The sequence below is a fragment of the Giraffa tippelskirchi genome, chromosome 2 (genome assembly GCF_054371585.1).
Source record: "Giraffa tippelskirchi isolate mGirTip1 chromosome 2, T2T-mGirTip1v1.2.pri, whole genome shotgun sequence".
NCBI classification, from domain to species: Eukaryota; Metazoa; Chordata; class Mammalia; order Artiodactyla; family Giraffidae; genus Giraffa; species Giraffa tippelskirchi.
In genome coordinates this window covers 206,376,697-206,395,014 of record NC_137276.1, presented here as the reverse complement: position 1 = coordinate 206,395,014, position 18,318 = coordinate 206,376,697, and the positions used below count along the sequence as shown (strand labels likewise).

At 35.8% G+C, this 18,318-nt stretch overlaps 1 protein-coding gene across 2 annotated transcripts in view; it reads left to right on the top strand.

Moving 5' to 3' along the window:
• ROBO2 (roundabout guidance receptor 2) overlaps positions 1 to 18,318 on the top strand; it is a 642,112-nt gene that overhangs the window by 538,458 nt on the left and 85,336 nt on the right. For both annotated transcript variants that reach the window (XM_081552579.1, XM_081552570.1), the window contains 5 exons: positions 2,065 to 2,146; positions 2,608 to 2,770; positions 4,362 to 4,528; positions 8,391 to 8,512; positions 15,997 to 16,228. In XM_081552579.1, the coding sequence (XP_081408705.1) occupies positions 2,065 to 2,146; positions 2,608 to 2,770; positions 4,362 to 4,528; positions 8,391 to 8,512; positions 15,997 to 16,228 (766 nt within the window). The remainder of the gene's footprint in view (positions 1 to 2,064; positions 2,147 to 2,607; positions 2,771 to 4,361; positions 4,529 to 8,390; positions 8,513 to 15,996; positions 16,229 to 18,318) is intronic.

Genomic DNA, 18,318 nt, shown 5'->3' with positions numbered 1-18,318 from the left:
ATGCCTAAACTAATGTGAATGAATGTTTGTAATGTCAGCCCATGGGGCTCCACCACAGGGAGGGCTTTTAATTTACATCTTACTGATGTTGGAGTTTTTGTCAAGATATAATCACAGAATCTTCGGCCTTTAACATGTATAAAAGAGAACTCTTGATTATATTATCAACTATTCCTCAAATCTTTTACCACTAGTTAGTGAATAACAAAAATGTTTTAAGTGTCAGGGGAGTGTATAATTTCCTCAGTTATGTCTTGTCACAACAAAAATTTGAAGCGACGGACTTTAAAGCCCTTGGCGTGTAATAGCTCTCGGACAGATCAGTGTTCCAGCTCTTGGACAGATCAGTGTTTTAGAGCTCAGTTTTATTTAGAAAATAAAGGAAAATACATCCTCAAGGAGAGAGGGCATGCCGACCCAAAAGATGCAAAGAGGAGAGAGCGAGAGCACTCTGGCCATTTGGCTCCTCTTTTTATATGTTTCTTCTCCTCCCCCTGGGCCTGCCCTATGTAAATTGGGCTAGCCAGAGATGCTGTTTCTACCTGAGGTCCTCACTCCGATCCTCGAACCTTTCTTTGTTCTATTTTCGCGGGTTTTTCCCTTCCTTGTCTTTTAGCCACTGCCATTCTGGACTCCTTTTTCCTAGTCTAACTACCTAACATAAGCAAATAGATGGGGAAACAGTGGCTGACTTTATTTTTGGGGGCTCCAAAATCACTGCAGATGGCGACGGCAGCCATGAAATTAAAAGACGTTTAATCCTTGGGAGGAAAGTTATGACCAACCCAGACAGCATATTAAAAAGCAGAGACATTACTTTGCCAACAAAGGTCCATCTAGTCAAGGCTATGGTTTTTGCAGTAGTCATGTATGGATGTGAGAACTGGACTATAAAGAAAGCTGAGCACCGAAGAATTGATGCTTTTGAACTGTGGTGTTGGAGAAGACTCTTGAGAGTCCCTTGGACTACAAGGAGATCCAACCAGTCCATCCTAAAGGAGATCAGTCCTGAATATTCATTGGAAGGACTGATGTTGAAGCTGAAACTCCAATCCTTTGGCCACCTGATGCGAAGAGCTGATTCATTTGAAAAGACCCTGATGCTGGGAAAGATTGAAAACAGGAGGAGAAGGGGACGATAGAGGATGAGATGGTTGTGTGGCATCACCAACTCAATGGTGATGAGTTTGAAAGGACTCTGGGAGTTGGTGATGGACAGGGAGGTCTGGTGTGCTGTGATCCATGAGGGTCGCAAAGGGTGGGACACGACTGAGTGACTGAACTGAACTAACCATAAGTAATCAGTGAATGAAGGTTTTAAGTATACTTTAAAAAGTGTTATGTATTAGATAAGTTCTGTGACCCTTTCAGTTCTGTATTGCAATGATTCCATAGGTATCATGTATTTGTTTTTAATGATACAACTTTATTTCATTCACTGTTACAACTTTAATGTGAGTACTGAATTCTTTAAAAGGAAAGATTCAGTTTTCCATTTTAGAAATTTTTTTTTTCCCTTTTCACTTTTCTCCATATCTTTAAAAAAAAAAAGTGTTGCCCCCCACCTCCATGTTATCTGAGTGCTTATTTACTCCCAGGTATATTTTATCCTGTGAAATACAGTTTATTGATGACAAAGAGGACAGCTTTACATTATTGATATTGCAGCCAAATTCTTCACTGTCTGAGCTACCAGGAAAGCCTGAATGTTTATAGGATTCTGAAAAATTCTCTCCTTAGTTATCCATATCTAACTCTGATACAGGGAGGCCCCAACATAAAATGGAGTTAACCAATAAGAGGATTGCCATGGAGGCAAATAGAAAACTATTAAAGTTTACAGACAAAGAATATTTAGTTGTAGAAATATAATAAGAGTCTTTGAACCACTGTTATGAGCTTATTTTAATATTTCATGTGTATGTATGATTGACTCTAGTGTATAATTCCAACAGCCAAATGATATATCACATTTTAGAAGTCAAATATTGCCTTGGTGAGATTGAGTAATCATTCTACAAATCAATTAAAACAGTTTTATTCTCTCCCTTCTATGAACACTAGATTTCTGATACTGGCACGTACACTTGTGTGGCTACAAGTTCAAGTGGGGAGACTTCCTGGAGTGCTGTGCTGGATGTGACAGGTGAATTCTTTGTGAATTATTTTCACAGAAGAAATCTTGAGCCAGTTTTAGTGATTAGCTCATTATCAGATAACAAGTTAAAGAAAGAGCAAGATTTTAAATTTATTGATTGTAAAAACTAAGCTTTATGTCACTTTTTTATTTCTGCCCTGCTTGGTGCATAGCACTGCATATATGAAATTTGATACATTTGTCCTTGATAATCTTACTATTTTCTCTGACTAAAGAACAGGAAAAAAAATCAAAAATAAAGACAAGCAGTTCGAGTGATCACGTGTGAAAGTAAATATTTTCTGATAATTTAGGGGAGAAAAACAAATATTCACTTATATACTTTTGATTCATGAAGATGAATTGCTCACTGTCTATTCAAATTCTTTAATAGGCTATTTTTTGTCTTTTAAGCATCGTTGTCAACTTATGCAATCAGAAATGAATTTTTTTCTGTTTGTCCTCTATAGAATCTGGAGCAACGATCAGTAAAAATTATGATTTAAATGACCTACCTGGACCACCATCCAAACCACAGGTCACTGATGTTACTAAGAACAGTGTCACCTTGTCCTGGCAACCAGGTACCCCTGGAATCCTTCCAGCAAGTGCATATATCATTGAGGCTTTCAGGTATGAGACAGTTTCTTTTTTCTCCATTGGGTTTTTGCTTTAGCTCCTATATCCTAAAATCTCAAGTGAGCTATCCTGCTGTTTTATTCTAAGGACATGTTTACTCAGTGCATTTTAAGAATTTATCTTTGGTATTTGACTTTATTCAAGGATAGATTTTGGGTTTATTTTTCATTCATACCTTAATTATAACATTAAATATGCACCATCCTTGTCTATGTATTTAGGCATCTAGTTATGACATCATCACTTAGCTCTTTTCTTTAGCTTGACCATTGTAGGGATTTAAGATGAGAATTTTGGCTTTAGAACTAACAGGACATGATTTAATTAGGCACAAGCACTTTTTAAGTTACACAAGTTGAGGCATGGAAACTTGGAACTTTAATTCCTAATAATTAGAGAAGAAGTTGAAATAATTCCAGTGTTTTATGCTATATATTTGACTACATGTATTGGCTATGCCTAAGAGAAAATTAAAAACTACTATTAAGAGATTGATTACAAGCACTTCTGATGGCTGAAAGGAAAAGTTACGTCCAATTGTTATTAGGAATAATTGCCCTCACATTAGGCATATAGACTATAAATTAGCCAATACTGGTATAAAACTGTCTTATGAGAATTTGAAAAAATAGTTATACTAATGAGAAAATGTAGCTTCATATTCAGTTTCAAAGTGCTTCTATTTGCCATTATAAATACAGTGATAGTGCCTCTTCTTTTTAAGCATAAGGACAAATCATCATTTTCATGTTAGATTTCCCTAGTCTATTAAAGTTAATGATCAGTACCTAGTTTTCAAATTTCACAACAGTGTTTCTCTGTAATTTTCATGCTTTGATGTATAAGGACTTCTGAAAATCAGACAGCCCTGAAAAATCACATTTTCTCCTCATTCTAAGCAAAAGTAGCATGTGACCTTAAACAAAGGGCTGTGAAAGGGCATCCTATCTGTTAAGGGGTCCACACACACAGCTAGAGATATTTCACTATTCTGAGATGTGAAATCACAATTCTATGTAATGTACAATTTTATTAAAAACGTGACCAAGGGAAAATATTCATTACATGCTTCCTTTCTTCTTTTACAGATATGTAGTTTTAGAAGGCTCTATTATAATATTGCATGTGGAATTGATGCAAAAGAAAACACAACTTGTAACAGGAAAATGTATTGGCATAATTTACTCTGTAGTCCATTTATTCTTTCTGCAGGTTAATTCTTTTCAAGGTATATATATATACATTACGAGGACCATATTTATTGTATAAACTTGATGTTGTGCTCTTGGCCTCTGTTCCTTTTACAGGTATTCATTTAGTGGGCTGCTGTGCTTTTAGCAAAGGGCTATCACATCTCCTGGGCTGAGTTTAATTTTGTTGTGCATGGCACTTCCGTTAGGTGGGCTCGGCTTTGTTGTGGAATAAACTGAAATCATCCAAATGTTTCATTTATTGGGCTGAACACTTCAAGCGTTGTGTGTGTGTGTGTTTAATTTTCAGCCATTAACCTTTGTCATTGATATCCAACTCCATTTCCAAGACCCTCATGACCGTTCTTTAAATGAAATTTCTGTTCCCGTTTCAGCCAATCAGTGAGCAATAGCTGGCAAACAGTGGCAAACCACGTAAAGACCACCCTCTATACAGTGAGAGGACTACGGCCCAATACGATCTATTTATTCATGGTCAGAGCAATCAACCCCCAAGGTCTCAGCGACCCGAGTGCTATGTCAGATCCTGTGCGGACCCAAGGTAATTTCAGTAACTATAAACATGACTGGTTCTAGAAAGAGGCACGAAACATGTCTTTAAGGACAGAGGGATTGCAGGACCAACGATAAATGCATCTGCATTGCCTATTAAAATGTTTCACTAGACCTGGTCCAGAGAAAGAAGAGAAAGCTTGTTGTTCACCTTAGTGAGTAGAGCTTCTTTCTGGAGCTGTCAGGGTTTATTTAGTAAAAATGAAACACAATAATTTGGTACAATTACATAGTAATTTAAGGCAGGGCTTAACTGTAGGGCTTCAGGGGCTTCCCAGGTGGCTCAGTGGTAAAGACTCCACCTGCCAATGCAGGAGACGTGAGTTCGATCCCTGGGTCAGCAGAATCCCATGGAGGAGGAATGGCAACCCACTCCAGTATTCTTGCCTGGGAAATCCCCTGGACAGAGGATCCTGGCAGGCTACAGTCTATGGGGTGGCAAAACAACAACAACAAAACTTATTGGTCATCATTTTAATTAAATAATGGAAATTTAAAGATATATAATTTATGGGCTTCCCTGGTGGGTCAGTGGTAACGAATCCACCTGTCAGTGCAGATGATGTGGGTTTAATCCATGGGTTGAGCAGATCCCCTGGAGAAGGTCGTGGCAGCACACTCCAGTGTTCTTGCCTGGGAAATCCCATGGACAGAGGAGCCTGGTGGGCTTCAGTCCATGGGGTTATGAAGAGTCTGACACACTGAGCACGCAAGCACATAGGATTTCACCGTATTTCAAAGGAAGGGAAAATTTTTCTCCTTCTTTGAAATAAATTCTGCCATAATGAAAAGTGAACGTTAATGGATAAGATGCCCTGTTAAGGATATCAAAATTGCTTCCTATGGTTCAAGAATTGTGGTTTGATTGCAAAGTGGGTCTCAAGGTGTGGTTCCTAAAAGCAGCATCTCATTCCTTGGAGCTACGTTAGAAAAAATTCTCAGGCCCTGACTCTGAAGGTCTAGGCGTGGGGCCCAGCAGTCTGTTAAAGTGCCCTTCAGGAGTGTTCTGCTCAAGTCTGACAAAGCATCTTTACAGCATATGGTATGAAACCAGATGTTTAAAGCAACAATTTGTTTCAGGAAGCTGTAAATCAAGCTTTCTTCCTGAGGTATGTGATGCTTTTGACTAATTAAAAAACCAGAATATTATAAGATCAAAATGGAAGATTCCCCATCTCATCTTTAGTAGCCTATCTCTTCACATTGAGAAATTGCTGGAGCCTAGGGGTTAATATGGGATGTTGAATTTCCCTTGTTACTAGTAGATGAAGGGAATTAATAAAATAGAAACGGTGGCTTTATTATTTGTTACAACTTACTTCCCACAGGGTTCTTGAGAAAGGGTTAATTATTTCTTATTTGTAAAAGGTTTTGAACAAGATATAATTCAAAGTAGTATTTTTATGCTATGAAAAGCACCATACAGCCATAAAATATTGTTATAATTACAATGTAGCTTGGTGATAGTAACGAGCATGCTATTATAACAGAGAAGGGCGCCTTAAAGGAATCAAGTCAAATAAAGTCACCACGTGATTTTGCAACGTTGCTGACATGATGACAGTCATGGGAGGAGGGGATGCCACTTTGCTATTGTTCTCTAAGAAATAATGTGATTAATTTTCCATGATGATAAAGGGCCTGTAGGTAAAGAACCTGTCTCTAGAGAAAGAAAAAATACAACAAGGAATTTGAAGACCTGAAACTGGTTCTATTTTACCTTGCCTGGATCCACTTGCTTTTAATGTGTATGAATTTAATGAGTAAATTTAATTATTGAACTTTAAAAAAAGAGGTGGATGGTTTTTAAGTCAAGAAATTGTAGTACTCAGATCATTTTTTACTTGTATAGATAGAAATAGGTTTTGTGCATAGCTGCAATGGAAAGTGGGGAGATCACAGAATGGGGAAGACTTTTGGTGTGATTAAATCTGGCGGCCCATCTTGATCATTCAATAACAGTGCCAGTCACTAAATCTTGACTCATAAAATAACTTCTCTGTGAAAAGGTCAACAAAGATTAATGAAAAGTTGTTTGTGATCTGGCTTGTTCCAGTCGAGAGACCATACAGAGCAAAAGACTTATGCTCCCTTAACAGATATTTAATAGAAAAATTCATGTTTTGTGTCTGAATGTCAGGATCATTTTTGACACCACAGTTTCAAGCAACTTTGCTTTCTGCCAAGCACCTCTTTGCAAAGAACACTTTGTGGTGTGAGCTCTTATTTTTTGAAGATACTAATGCTGTGGAATTTACAAATTTCTTATTTCAGTAAGGCAGCAAATACTTGTACCATCAATATCACGGTAAACCATAGATATATTAGCAAAGGCTAGTAGCATTCACATGATATTAATAATATATACATATATTGATATATTGGTACATATATTGTGTACATATATTGTCTAAAACTCCCTCTGCTGTTTATATTAAAGTTATATTAAAGATGGAAAAGAAGTGGAGCTAGAAAAAAATTACCAAAACGTAGTGCCCAATTGTTGTTTAGTTGCTCAGTCATGTCCAACTCTTTTGTGACCCCAGGCTCCTCTGTCCATGGGATTTCTCAGGCAAGATTACTGGAGTGGGTTGTCATTTCCTTCTCCAAGAGATCTTCCTGCCCCAAAGATCAAACTCTTAATTTCTGCACTGGCAGGGATATTCTTTTCCACTGAGCCACCAGGGAAGCCCAGTTCCCAATTTCGTATGTTCCAATTTAAGTTAGCACACCCAGTTTAAATTATTTTTGAGATAGGCACTTAAAAATATATTTGCAAGAGTAATGCATTGTGGCCTGAGAAATTAGAAGAAGGCAAGATTAAGAAAATAAATCATTTTAAATTGTAGTTCCTTCCTTAAGTAAAGTGATTAAAGAAAAAAATCGACTTAACATTGCAGTGTACCAGTTAAAGAAGCTGATATGAATATGTGTGAAATTCAGTGTTTGATGTCAGTTTGATGGACTTGGATGTCTATAATTTATCTTATTTTTTTTCCTTAATGGACACATAGGGTATAAACTGTTGGGTGGGAAATAGAACAGTGTTTAGGTAAATGGTATAAGCGATCAGAACAGATTATGGCTGAGAGTATATCATTCTAAACATTGCAATTCTTCTCACCCCGACAATCACTTCAAAAAATCAGCAGCATTATTTTTGTCAAGTATTAGAGTACTGTTCAGAATTTTACACAGAACATCTTACCAGTGTGTTAAATTTTTTTGTGAATTTGGGAGGATTCTTCCCCTTCTTTCCCTCATTTTATCTACCTTTAGTGGCAGGCTGCGCTCCATGGGGTCGCAAAGAGGCAGACACAACTGAGTGCCCCCCCACACACACACACAGTCACATAATTCACTTCCAGCCCCCTGCTTACTTTCTTTTCCGCTTTCCCAGACTGAAATAGGTCCAGAAATAGGAACACACAACCTGCTAATTGGGAAAAGGGATTGAACAAATTCGTAAACAGCAGTTTTCAGATCTGGCCCCAGTAACTACTTGTTCAAGTCCTTCAGTGTGTCAATATCTGTATTAAACTGATGTTTCTAAAGAAGTCTTACAGCCCACACTTTCTCCTTTAGTAAGAAAATAATAGATCTTTCACAGCAGTGTAATGAATGGGGATAAGGGGTCACTAACACTTTTATTAATATTTTACCAATGATAAATCTCACTTCTCAAATTATATCCTAAAGTGATAGTATATATATAAATATGCTTCAATGTTGTTTGTCACAAAGGATTTTTAATTTTCCCCTTGTAATTATTTGGCATAATATTGGCTTATATAATATGCACTGGAATTGCACTGTGAATTTTTAAGGATTGGAACTGTTGATCCCTATAGATATCAGCCCACCAGCACAAGGAGTGGACCACAGACAAGTCCAGAAAGAACTCGGAGACGTCCTTGTCCGTCTTCATACTCCAGTTGTATTGACTCCCACCACTGTTCAAGTCACATGGACGGTAAGTTTTTAAAGGCTATCCTAATGGTAGTCTCTTTTACTCAGTTGAAAAAACAAACCAGAAAAGAAAAAAGCAAAGAAACCAAAAATCAAAACCCTCACCATTTAAAGTCAAGGTAAATCTAAGGCAAAAGAGAAAAAAAAATTCAATACATAAAAGTATAAACAGAATAAAAATAGATCACAATATAAATAATATGTTTTGTCTCCTGAATTTTTACATGGCCTTATTGAGATATATTAGCACACTAGAGTTAAAGTATACAACTCAATATTTTTTTGGTATCTTTGTGGAGTTATGCAATCATCACCAGAATCTGGTTTTAGAATATTTCCTCATCCCAAAGTAAGACCCTGGGCTCTTGAGCAGCCACTCCTTCCTTCCCCTGTCTTTAGCCCTTTGCAACCACTAATCTGCTCTGTATGAATGCGCCTCTTGCTTTCATGTGAATGAAATCATGCAGTATGTGACCTTTTGTGTCTGGCTTTTTTCACTCAGCATGATGCTTTTGAGGTTCATCCAAGTTGTAGTAGACATCAGTACTTTGTTTCTTTTTATTACAGAGTAGAATTCCATTGTATAGATGTATCACATACATCTGTTTAGCCATTTATCAGCTAATTCGTCTTTGAGTTCTTTCCACTTTTGGCCATTATGAATAATGGTGTCATGAACACTTGTGTCCCCATCGACATATATTTTAATTTCTCTTGATATATACTTAGGAATTGTTGAATTAAACTCTTTGCTTAACATTTGGGTGAATTACCAAAATGTTTTTCAGAGTGGTTACACAGTTTTATGCTCCTACAGCAATATCTGAAGATTCTAGTTTCTCTCACATCTTCAACAACCCTTGTTATCCTGTCTTTTTGATTATAGCCATTCTAGTGAGTATGCGTGGTATATTACTGTGATTTTAATTTACATTTCTTCAATGACTGTTTTGAATCGTTCATGTGCATATTGAGCATTTGTTTGTCTTCTTTAGCAAAATGTCTGTTCAAATTCTTTGCCCACTTTTAACCTGAGTTGTCTTCTTAGTATAGTCTTATAAGAGTTCTGTAAATGTTGTGTGCAGATGCTTTATCAGATGTATGATTTGTAAATATTTTCTCCCAGTCTGTGTGATTTTTTTACTTTCTTAATGATGTTGCTTGAAGCACAAAAAAATTTAATTTTGAACTTTTCTTCTAAATTTAAATCAATTATCTTTATATTCTTGTAGCTGAATATTATCCAGCAGTACCCAAAAAGTATATAATTTTAATTATATAGTAATTAATTTATTTAGAATTAACAATTAAAATATAATTAGTAATTAATTATTTTCCAATAAAAATTAATGGGTCTTAAAAAACAGATTGATATTTTAATATATGCTATGAATGTCCAATTCAGGCATTATTGAATATCAACCTACCCACTGTTATTTCAGAATGAAAAATGTTTTCATCACATGGTAGTCACTGCAATGAAAACAATAGATAACATAAAAATATCCATATTATTCATATTAGAGATTATTAACCTTTGTATATGTGTTTGTGTCTATGTGTCTGTGCTTTGTGAAGAAACAGATAATGTGCTTCCTTCTTCCTGATACACTTAGTGTCAACTTTTCATTCATACTCAAGATCTCTTTATTATAGCCTCTAAAATTCCATAAGGATGATAACAGAGCACAACTTTTCATAGCCCCCTGGTTGTTAATAGATCTTGTTTGTTGTGTAAGTAATGGCCATTTGACCTAGGGATATCTAGAAAATTTTGTTTTAATTATAATATTAGAATTATATCAATTATAATTGATTAGAAAGAATTATATTAATTAGAAATATTTTTAATTATGTCTCTGTTATTGTTTTTGTTGGTAGTGGTATTGTTTTTGTGGTAATAGAAGAGTAAGTTTTAAAAAAAGGATGTTACCTGCTTAGAATGCAAATTTCTTTAGGTTAATAACTTATTTCACCTATTTTCATCAATTTCCTCAATAAAAGAAGCTGAGAGTGGAAAACTGGTTACTTTTCATCAGTTCTTAATCAGTGTTTGAATTATAAAACACAGTGAAGAGAATTATCCCATGGTCTTAACTAATAATAAATCCATTGAGTAAACACAGTTCAGTAAGCATTTTTTGAGGACCAGTTTTGGAGTAAATGTTGGAAAACACTATATAAAGAGACACAAATCTACTTGAGAAAAACATGAAACTTCTTCCTGATGGTACACAGGGATAAGAGCCATAACTGATATATATATATAATACATTTTATAAACAGAGGCTTCCATCAAAGAAGAAGTAATTAACTCTGTCCTCAGGCATCAGAAACAGCATTATCGCTTTTCTACATCTATATGGGGAAATATGGAGGCATTATTGTATTAGAACAGAAGAAACTGAATTAATATTTAAGGCTCTTTAGTCTAATTCTATTTTTAAGGGGTGACCCTGGTGACTCAGTGGTAAAGAATCCACCTGCCAATGCAGGAGATGCAGCTTTGATCCCTGGGTCAGGCAGATCCCCTGGAGAAGGAAATGGCAACCCACTCCAGTATTCTTGCCTGGGAAATCCTATGGACAGAAGGAGCCTGGCAAGCTACAGTCCACGGGGTTACAAAGAGTCAGACATGACTTAGCAACTAAAAAGAATAACAACAGCAGATTGTAAAAGGAAACAATAGAGAAAGGTTGAACAATGTTTCCAGGATCCCACATCTATGTATAGGTAAAAATGGAATTAGAGTTTCCTTAATGTAAACCTGCTCTTTGTTTTTCACTTTAAACTGTAGACAAATATTTAGTTGGAAGAAATACCTTTTAATAGTGGAATTTCAACATATGACCTTGGATGGGGCATGTTGTTGCTCCTTAAATTAGACCAGTCAAATGTTTGGTCTGAGAGTACAAAACTGGGTAGTGCTTTAACAAAAACTAAAACTAAATTTATGTTTAAGAGTAGCTATGATTATTTAAGGTTGCATTGTTTCTAATTTTATTTTTCATATAATTTCACATTGACTTATTTTGGTTTTGGCATACAATGGTTTCTATTTTTCTGCTCCCATGAAGGGACATAATGACCTCATCATTTTTCCAGTGGAACAGAAAGGGTATTATCTGCCATGTCTCTTCCATCTTTCCGTAGCTTTGGCTCAATACAAAACTATACAATAATAAAGCCAAGGAAATGCTTGTATTTTTAACACCAGATTTTTCCTCATTTTCCCCTGGAAAAAAGTCTTCTCTGCTTTGTTCTGAGTTTTAAAGGGTTGCTTTTTTAAGCTGCTTCTAAATGTGGGGATTATTTGGGTAAAGAATCAAAGTCATTATGTTTATGAACTTAATCACTTTAAAAGTCACAGGGTTTAAAAGAATCAATCATCGTAGCTCAGAATTGTAGGTCAGTAGCCTGGGTTCTTCCAAGAGAGGGACCTTGTCATATTCATCTTTATATCCCAAGAAACGTGTTATTACTAGTCTACACATCTCTCTCCCTCATGAGCTTGAGTTTTGTGAGTCCAAAGTTCAAGTTTTCACTTCTGTTTTTCTCAGAGCAGAACATTTATTATGAAATTCTTTTTCAATAACTGTCCATTGAATGATCAAATCAGTTGTCTTCATATATTTTAATTTTTTTTATTTTAATAAAGAAAGTGTTTGACTATATCACAGATTCTCCATGAATTTGTATTTACACATAAGGTAAGTATGTATTTGAGAAGTAAATTTAGTGAAATAAAGTTAGACTGGAGAGTGGATCTGTGGCCAAAGAAATTACAACCAAATATTTCATGTCATATTTTCAACTTGCTAAAGGTGTATGTTCTATGAGCTATCACATTGTTAGTACTTAAGTTTCAGGCATGTTGATATTTGAGGAAAGAAATATGTTCCCTAGTCCATGTATTTCAATTAAGGGTCAGCTGATGTAGTTTATCAATAGTTGGCAGGATTCTGTTACCAAACACATAGAACATTTGGACTGGAAAAACTATCTGCCTGCCCCACATGCCTAATCTCAAACCAACAAAATTGAGCAAAGGCTACTTTCTAAAATGACGGCTCTTGTAATGAGGGTGGGTAAAAATGATGAAAACGACTGTTTCACAAAGAAAGTAGCAATAAATCTCTTACTTTAAAGTCATTATTCTAGTATGTGTGTGTGAGTGTTTTGTTTTTATTCAAGGACAAGAATTACAGGTTGCTTGCCCCTTAAATGTCACAGCTACTGGAGTTGAAAGAGTGCTTTGGCAAATTAGAATCTCAGAACTCGGTTAAACCCAGATCTGTTATTCAGCAGGCTAAACCCACCAGAGGAAATTCACTCTGAATTTTCAGTATAAATGGAACTTTTAAAATTGAAACGATAGATATTAAGTATCTTGCTTTAACCTTTTAATGAATGTGCAGATTTGAGGGCCACAAATAGACTCCCTTTTTTAATATACCCCTTACATAACAATGCTCTATCATTGTGCAGCTCTAAAACTTGAAAAGTGCTTTATTATTTGTGTAAATTAAGTAAACTGAGACTCAAAACGTTTAAAAAGCTAAACCATCACTCAGTTGAGATCTTATGACCTGAATATGTCTTATGACTCTCTTCACATGTTCCTAAGACAATACTCTTTAATTTAGATTTCAGAAAATACCGATTTGTTTAAATTTAGCAAACCCATGGTTTTGTGGCCAAACTCTTGATTATGGAGATGGTTTTTGTGTGTGTGAGTGCTCAGTCATGTCCCACTCTTTGCAACCCCATGTTCTGTGGCCCACTAGGCTCCTCTGTCCGTGGGATTTTCCCATAGACAGAGTGAGAATACTAGAGTGAGTTGCCATTTCTTCCTCCAGGGGATCTTCCTGACCCAGGGATCGAACCCTCATTCTCCTGCATCTCCTGAATTACAGGCAGATTCTTTACCACTGAGCCAGCTAGGAATCCCATCACAATTATAATAGACTCTAAAAGAAAATCTTCCTTCTTTTAATTAGAATGTTAATAAAACTAGTGACAAGCATATGGTTTAACTTGAAAGTGATCACTTGTCAAAAGGTTCACCAAACTCAGTGGTGTAGAACATGTGTTCGGTAAAGTTTCACCTGTTTTTAAACAGGTGATGTGCAGCATTTTCATTTTTGCTTTCACCTGTAACAACAAATTTTCCTTCTGAAAAGAATGTAGAGCATGTACGTATAGCAACCACACAAAATCAAGTTAAAGTATTTAGCTATTAAGTAGGCCATTACAACAGTGAAGGCAGTATACACCGAAGTGAGCAAAGCAATGTTGTGCAGTAAACATTAGCTTCATAAAGTCCTAAAACACTTAATTAATGAAAACCAAACATGGATAAAACCAATTTACCCTGATTTACAGACTCCCTTCATCTGGAAACAGCTGCTTAATGTTCTTCTTAAAAACACAGCTTGCTTCTTTCAGTATTAACAAGCTATTATTGTGAGTTATGTCTTTCTTTCAGTATATAAATTCCCTTAAAGTGAATGCAGAGAAGTTTATAAAATGCAAGCTTAATGTTGTTTTAACATATGCCGCAGGGATTTTTTTGAACATTGACAGTTATGATGAAAGGCATCTCTCTTTGGCTCGCATAAATTTAGCTTTTTGCATTTTAGTTTTCTTGTTTTACAATGTCAGGAGAACTTCTGCTTTTTGATAAATATGTACGTTGGTTTGAACACAAACTGGTAGCATGGATGAGGATTCAAAGATCATAAGCTTTGGTATCAGAACTGAGCTTACTTTTCTTTGACATAGCCTCATACAAGTGTAGTACTAATTCCGCAAATCTTTAAGTTAGAAAGTTGTCATGTGGGTGAAGGAATTCTTACTTGTTGAGACTCATCTGTGAAACTGGAATTAGCTATACTTAGAAACACACATGCTCACGCAAATCCAACTTTATGGATTTTTCTAGCATCTATATTCTACATACCAAAAGCATAGCCCTTTGTTTTGCTGTATTTTGATTGAGGTTCTGTATTTATACATTTTCTGTCTTCACTTAAAAAATATTTTAAAATGCTGCAACTAATAAATAAATGCCAGAAGTTATTACATGAAAGAGTTTCATTTGTGTTATTATGTGTTAACAGTTGAATACAGACATTTTTAAAAAACTGAAATAGCCATTTCCATCATCACCTTCTTTATTTTCTCTCTTTTCTCAGCCTTCCTAAAATAGGGTTACTCTATCTCATCTCCATTGACTTTTACATTTTATTTGACAATGAAATATGTCAAGCTAAAGACTTCTTAGAATATGGCTATTAAACTATACTGTATGGAATATTAATTGAAGAAGGAGGTGCTGTGATAGTTATATTTAAGTCAAGCATTTCTAAAAATTAGCAGGACATGCAAATGTTGAGAAAGCTAAAAGTCCTTTTCTCCCTGAAATGAAACAGTGATAAAACTCCAATAAAAAGTGTTCAATAAATGTAAAACAAGAACTTGTTTTTAGATTTTTGATGTTAGTTTTCAGGTTCAAATTTTCAGATTTTTATTAAAAACAGCTCTTTATCCTAGTACCTCGAATGAATGAAAGAATCAAGAAAGCTGTTAAATTGTGCTAACAGTGGGACAATTGGAGGACCCTGAAGCTGTTAACTTAATAAATGTCTTTTATTTAATATTTGTTAATCACTATAAATTTTTCATATGCTTTTGAAACAGGAGCTCTAGCTCCACAACTCTGAGTCTCTTTCATATGCTTCCTCCAGCCACAGGAATTTTACACATGCTGTTCCTACTTTTCTTCCTCTGTATAAATCTTACTTTCCATGCAGATCTCAGCACTTGTTCTTCTTCTGGGAAACTGTCTCCCTGATCAATCAACTTCCTCTCCACTCTAGGCTTTCTTATCTGCTAGTGCATCTCATTCATAACATCATAACAAACATCATATTTGTTTGTTATGAATGTAACTTGCCCATTATTTGAGTGATCATGAGATAATTTCCACCTTCTACCTGAACTCTATGCACCGGGAGGCCAGGGACTGACTCTCCTTTCATTCTCCATTTTTATCCTCAGAGTTTAACAGAATAACTGACACCTCTTAATAGGAACTCAGAAAATGTTTGAGTGAGTAAAGGTATTAGTGAATGAACAAGGAGTGATAATGGAGATTCCTGACAAATAGCACACTGCATATAAAACCACAAAAATGAGAATTGTTGAATACACTAGAAGGACAAACAGATAAATGACAAAGCTAGAAATATTGACAGGCCTTTGTACTAATCGAAAGAATTTGAATTAACTGAGTATCTTAACTACTATGAAGTATTTTAAGCAGGGGAGAATGTAGTTCCACTCTTCATTTTGGAAGTAACAACTTGGAAGCATGTGAACTCAGAACTGAAAGAGGATATTGGAAGCAGGGCGATGAATTAGAAAGACATGGCATCGCTCAGACACTTCTGTTTGGTTTCAAAAGCTTTTTGCTTTGTCTTGCAGGTTGATCGCCAACCCCAGTTTATTCAGGGCTACCGAGTGATGTACCGTCAGACTTCAGGCCTGCAGGCTACAACAACATGGCAGAATTTAGATGCCAAAGTCCCAACTGAGAGAAGTGCTGTCTTAGTCAATCTGAAAAAGGGGGTGACTTATGAAATTAAAGTTCGACCATATTTTAATGAGTTCCAAGGAATGGATAGTGAATCTAAAACAGTTCGTACTACTGAAGAAGGTCAGTATTCAGATTTCTAACACGAACCAACCTTAAACCATAATGAAATCAACTTCTGTTGAAGTTCTAGTTTTATCATCTTCCTTAGAAGAGTACCAATAGAGAATTCTAAAAGTGAACCTGAGAGGTATCGTTTTTTTCCTTTTATTCTGAGAAGTTCATAGAATCTAACAACTCAAAAACTGTTGGTGCAAGTTTGTGTGCCTGATGCACAGTGAGGCCAAACAAACCAACATGTCGGAGTTTGGAGCAGAGAAAGGTTTATTGCAGGGCCGTGCAAGGAGATGGGTGGTTTATGCCTTAAAAAGCCCTGACCTCCTCAAAAGGTTTCAGCAAAGCATAAAGCCAGATATGGGTGGTGGGAAGTCAAAGGGTCTGTGATCAGCTCATACACAGTTCTCTTATTGGCTGACAGTGAGGTAATAGGGTGGAATCACAGGGGTTAATAATATCAGTCCTTAGACTCTAGTAGTCCTGGGGCTGTGTGCTCATGGTCATCAAGTAGTTAACATCTTTCACTTTGTGGGGGCTTTTCCACATCTGTTGTTTTACAAGAAATGTGCCTCAAATACTGTTATCTAGTATTTGTGCATCAAATACTGTTATACTGTTAGAGAGGGGGACTAAAGCAGAGGATAAAGGGGAAGACATGTCCCAGGAAGGCACCATAGGGTCCTGTTTGGTTACAAACTGACATTCAAGTAGTTTGAATTTTTCTTAAGGAAATACTAGCTTCAACTCATGTTTGTCGATACACTGGAATTTGATTACAATATTTTTCCTTTTTGTTTTCACACATGGCTTTAGCTCATTTGGCTTCATTAAAGGACAGGCTAATGGAAACTCAAGTACACAGGCTGTTCTTTGTCACTCCTCTGTTTTTGGTGTAGTAAAGCATGACATTCGCTTTTATAAGCCTCCTTCCCTATGAGCTCTGCCAGTCGGATTCATAATTTCTAATCAGGAAGGCCATTTGAATGTTTGTAATAGCATTCTTCTTAATGATGTCCCCTCTCCATTTCCCCTTGGTAACTTTTCTTGTTGCAGATAGTTTAAAATCAATCTGTGATGGACATAAAATTAATATAGTCTCAACTAGTCCATTTTCTAGTGTCCCCTTTCCTAAACTAGAAGTTGGCAATGAATGGTATCATCAAAATACAAAAAGTTACATGCAAAGTATAATAAATCCCCAGCTTTTCTGCTTTTCTGCTAAATTTACGTATCCTGCAAGTAAAAAGCCTTTTTTCTAAACATATTTTCTATAAATCAGTATAAAAGTAGCCTTAAGAAAATACATGTAGATTGTTCATGCTAACATACAGATATACATCTCCAACCAAAGAGCCTTTAAATTATATATATCTTATAATTAGCAACACAGAGAAAGGTTATCTTCACATTGGTTTACAGAGTGATACTGACACAGGCAGAAGTGCATATTTTTAAAGGCATCATTAATCAACCTTTAGGATTTATAAAGAAAAAATTACTAAAATTAATAATAGGATCTTTGTCTCCATTAACTTTTGCTTTATGTGGAAAATGTATAAAACTAATGAGTGGGGTGGGTAAATTTCATACAGAATGCTGTGTTTGAAGCACAGCACACTTCCAAAAATCAATTTCACTGCAGTTAGACTTTTCCTCCAGAATAGACATTTGTCACCGTTAGATTTACGTTCATCTCCTCTTTCTGTGGCTTCTGAAGGGAACAAATGGGACTCAGCTGGGCTGTGTCTGGGAACGATGAGTGAGTTCTTTCACATCTGTGTAATAATTGACCTGTCAGGAAATAGGCACCATTTTCTCGCCACACCAGCAGTAAGGGAAATGAGAAACCAGTTCTCCAAAGTGTTACTTTTCAATAAAATCTACTTAATGACTATAAAACCAGTAGGCAAACAGTTGGATTTATGTCATTGTGCCACATTTCAGACCAGCATTATCACATAAAGGAGTAATAAAGAGCAGTATTGTGTCTGTGTGTGTTTTGTACACGGACCAGACTTCAGTGAAATGTGTTGTGATAATTTATCAAACATGGGAAGATTTATTGATAAGCTTTTAAATATCTTTTATGATTGAAG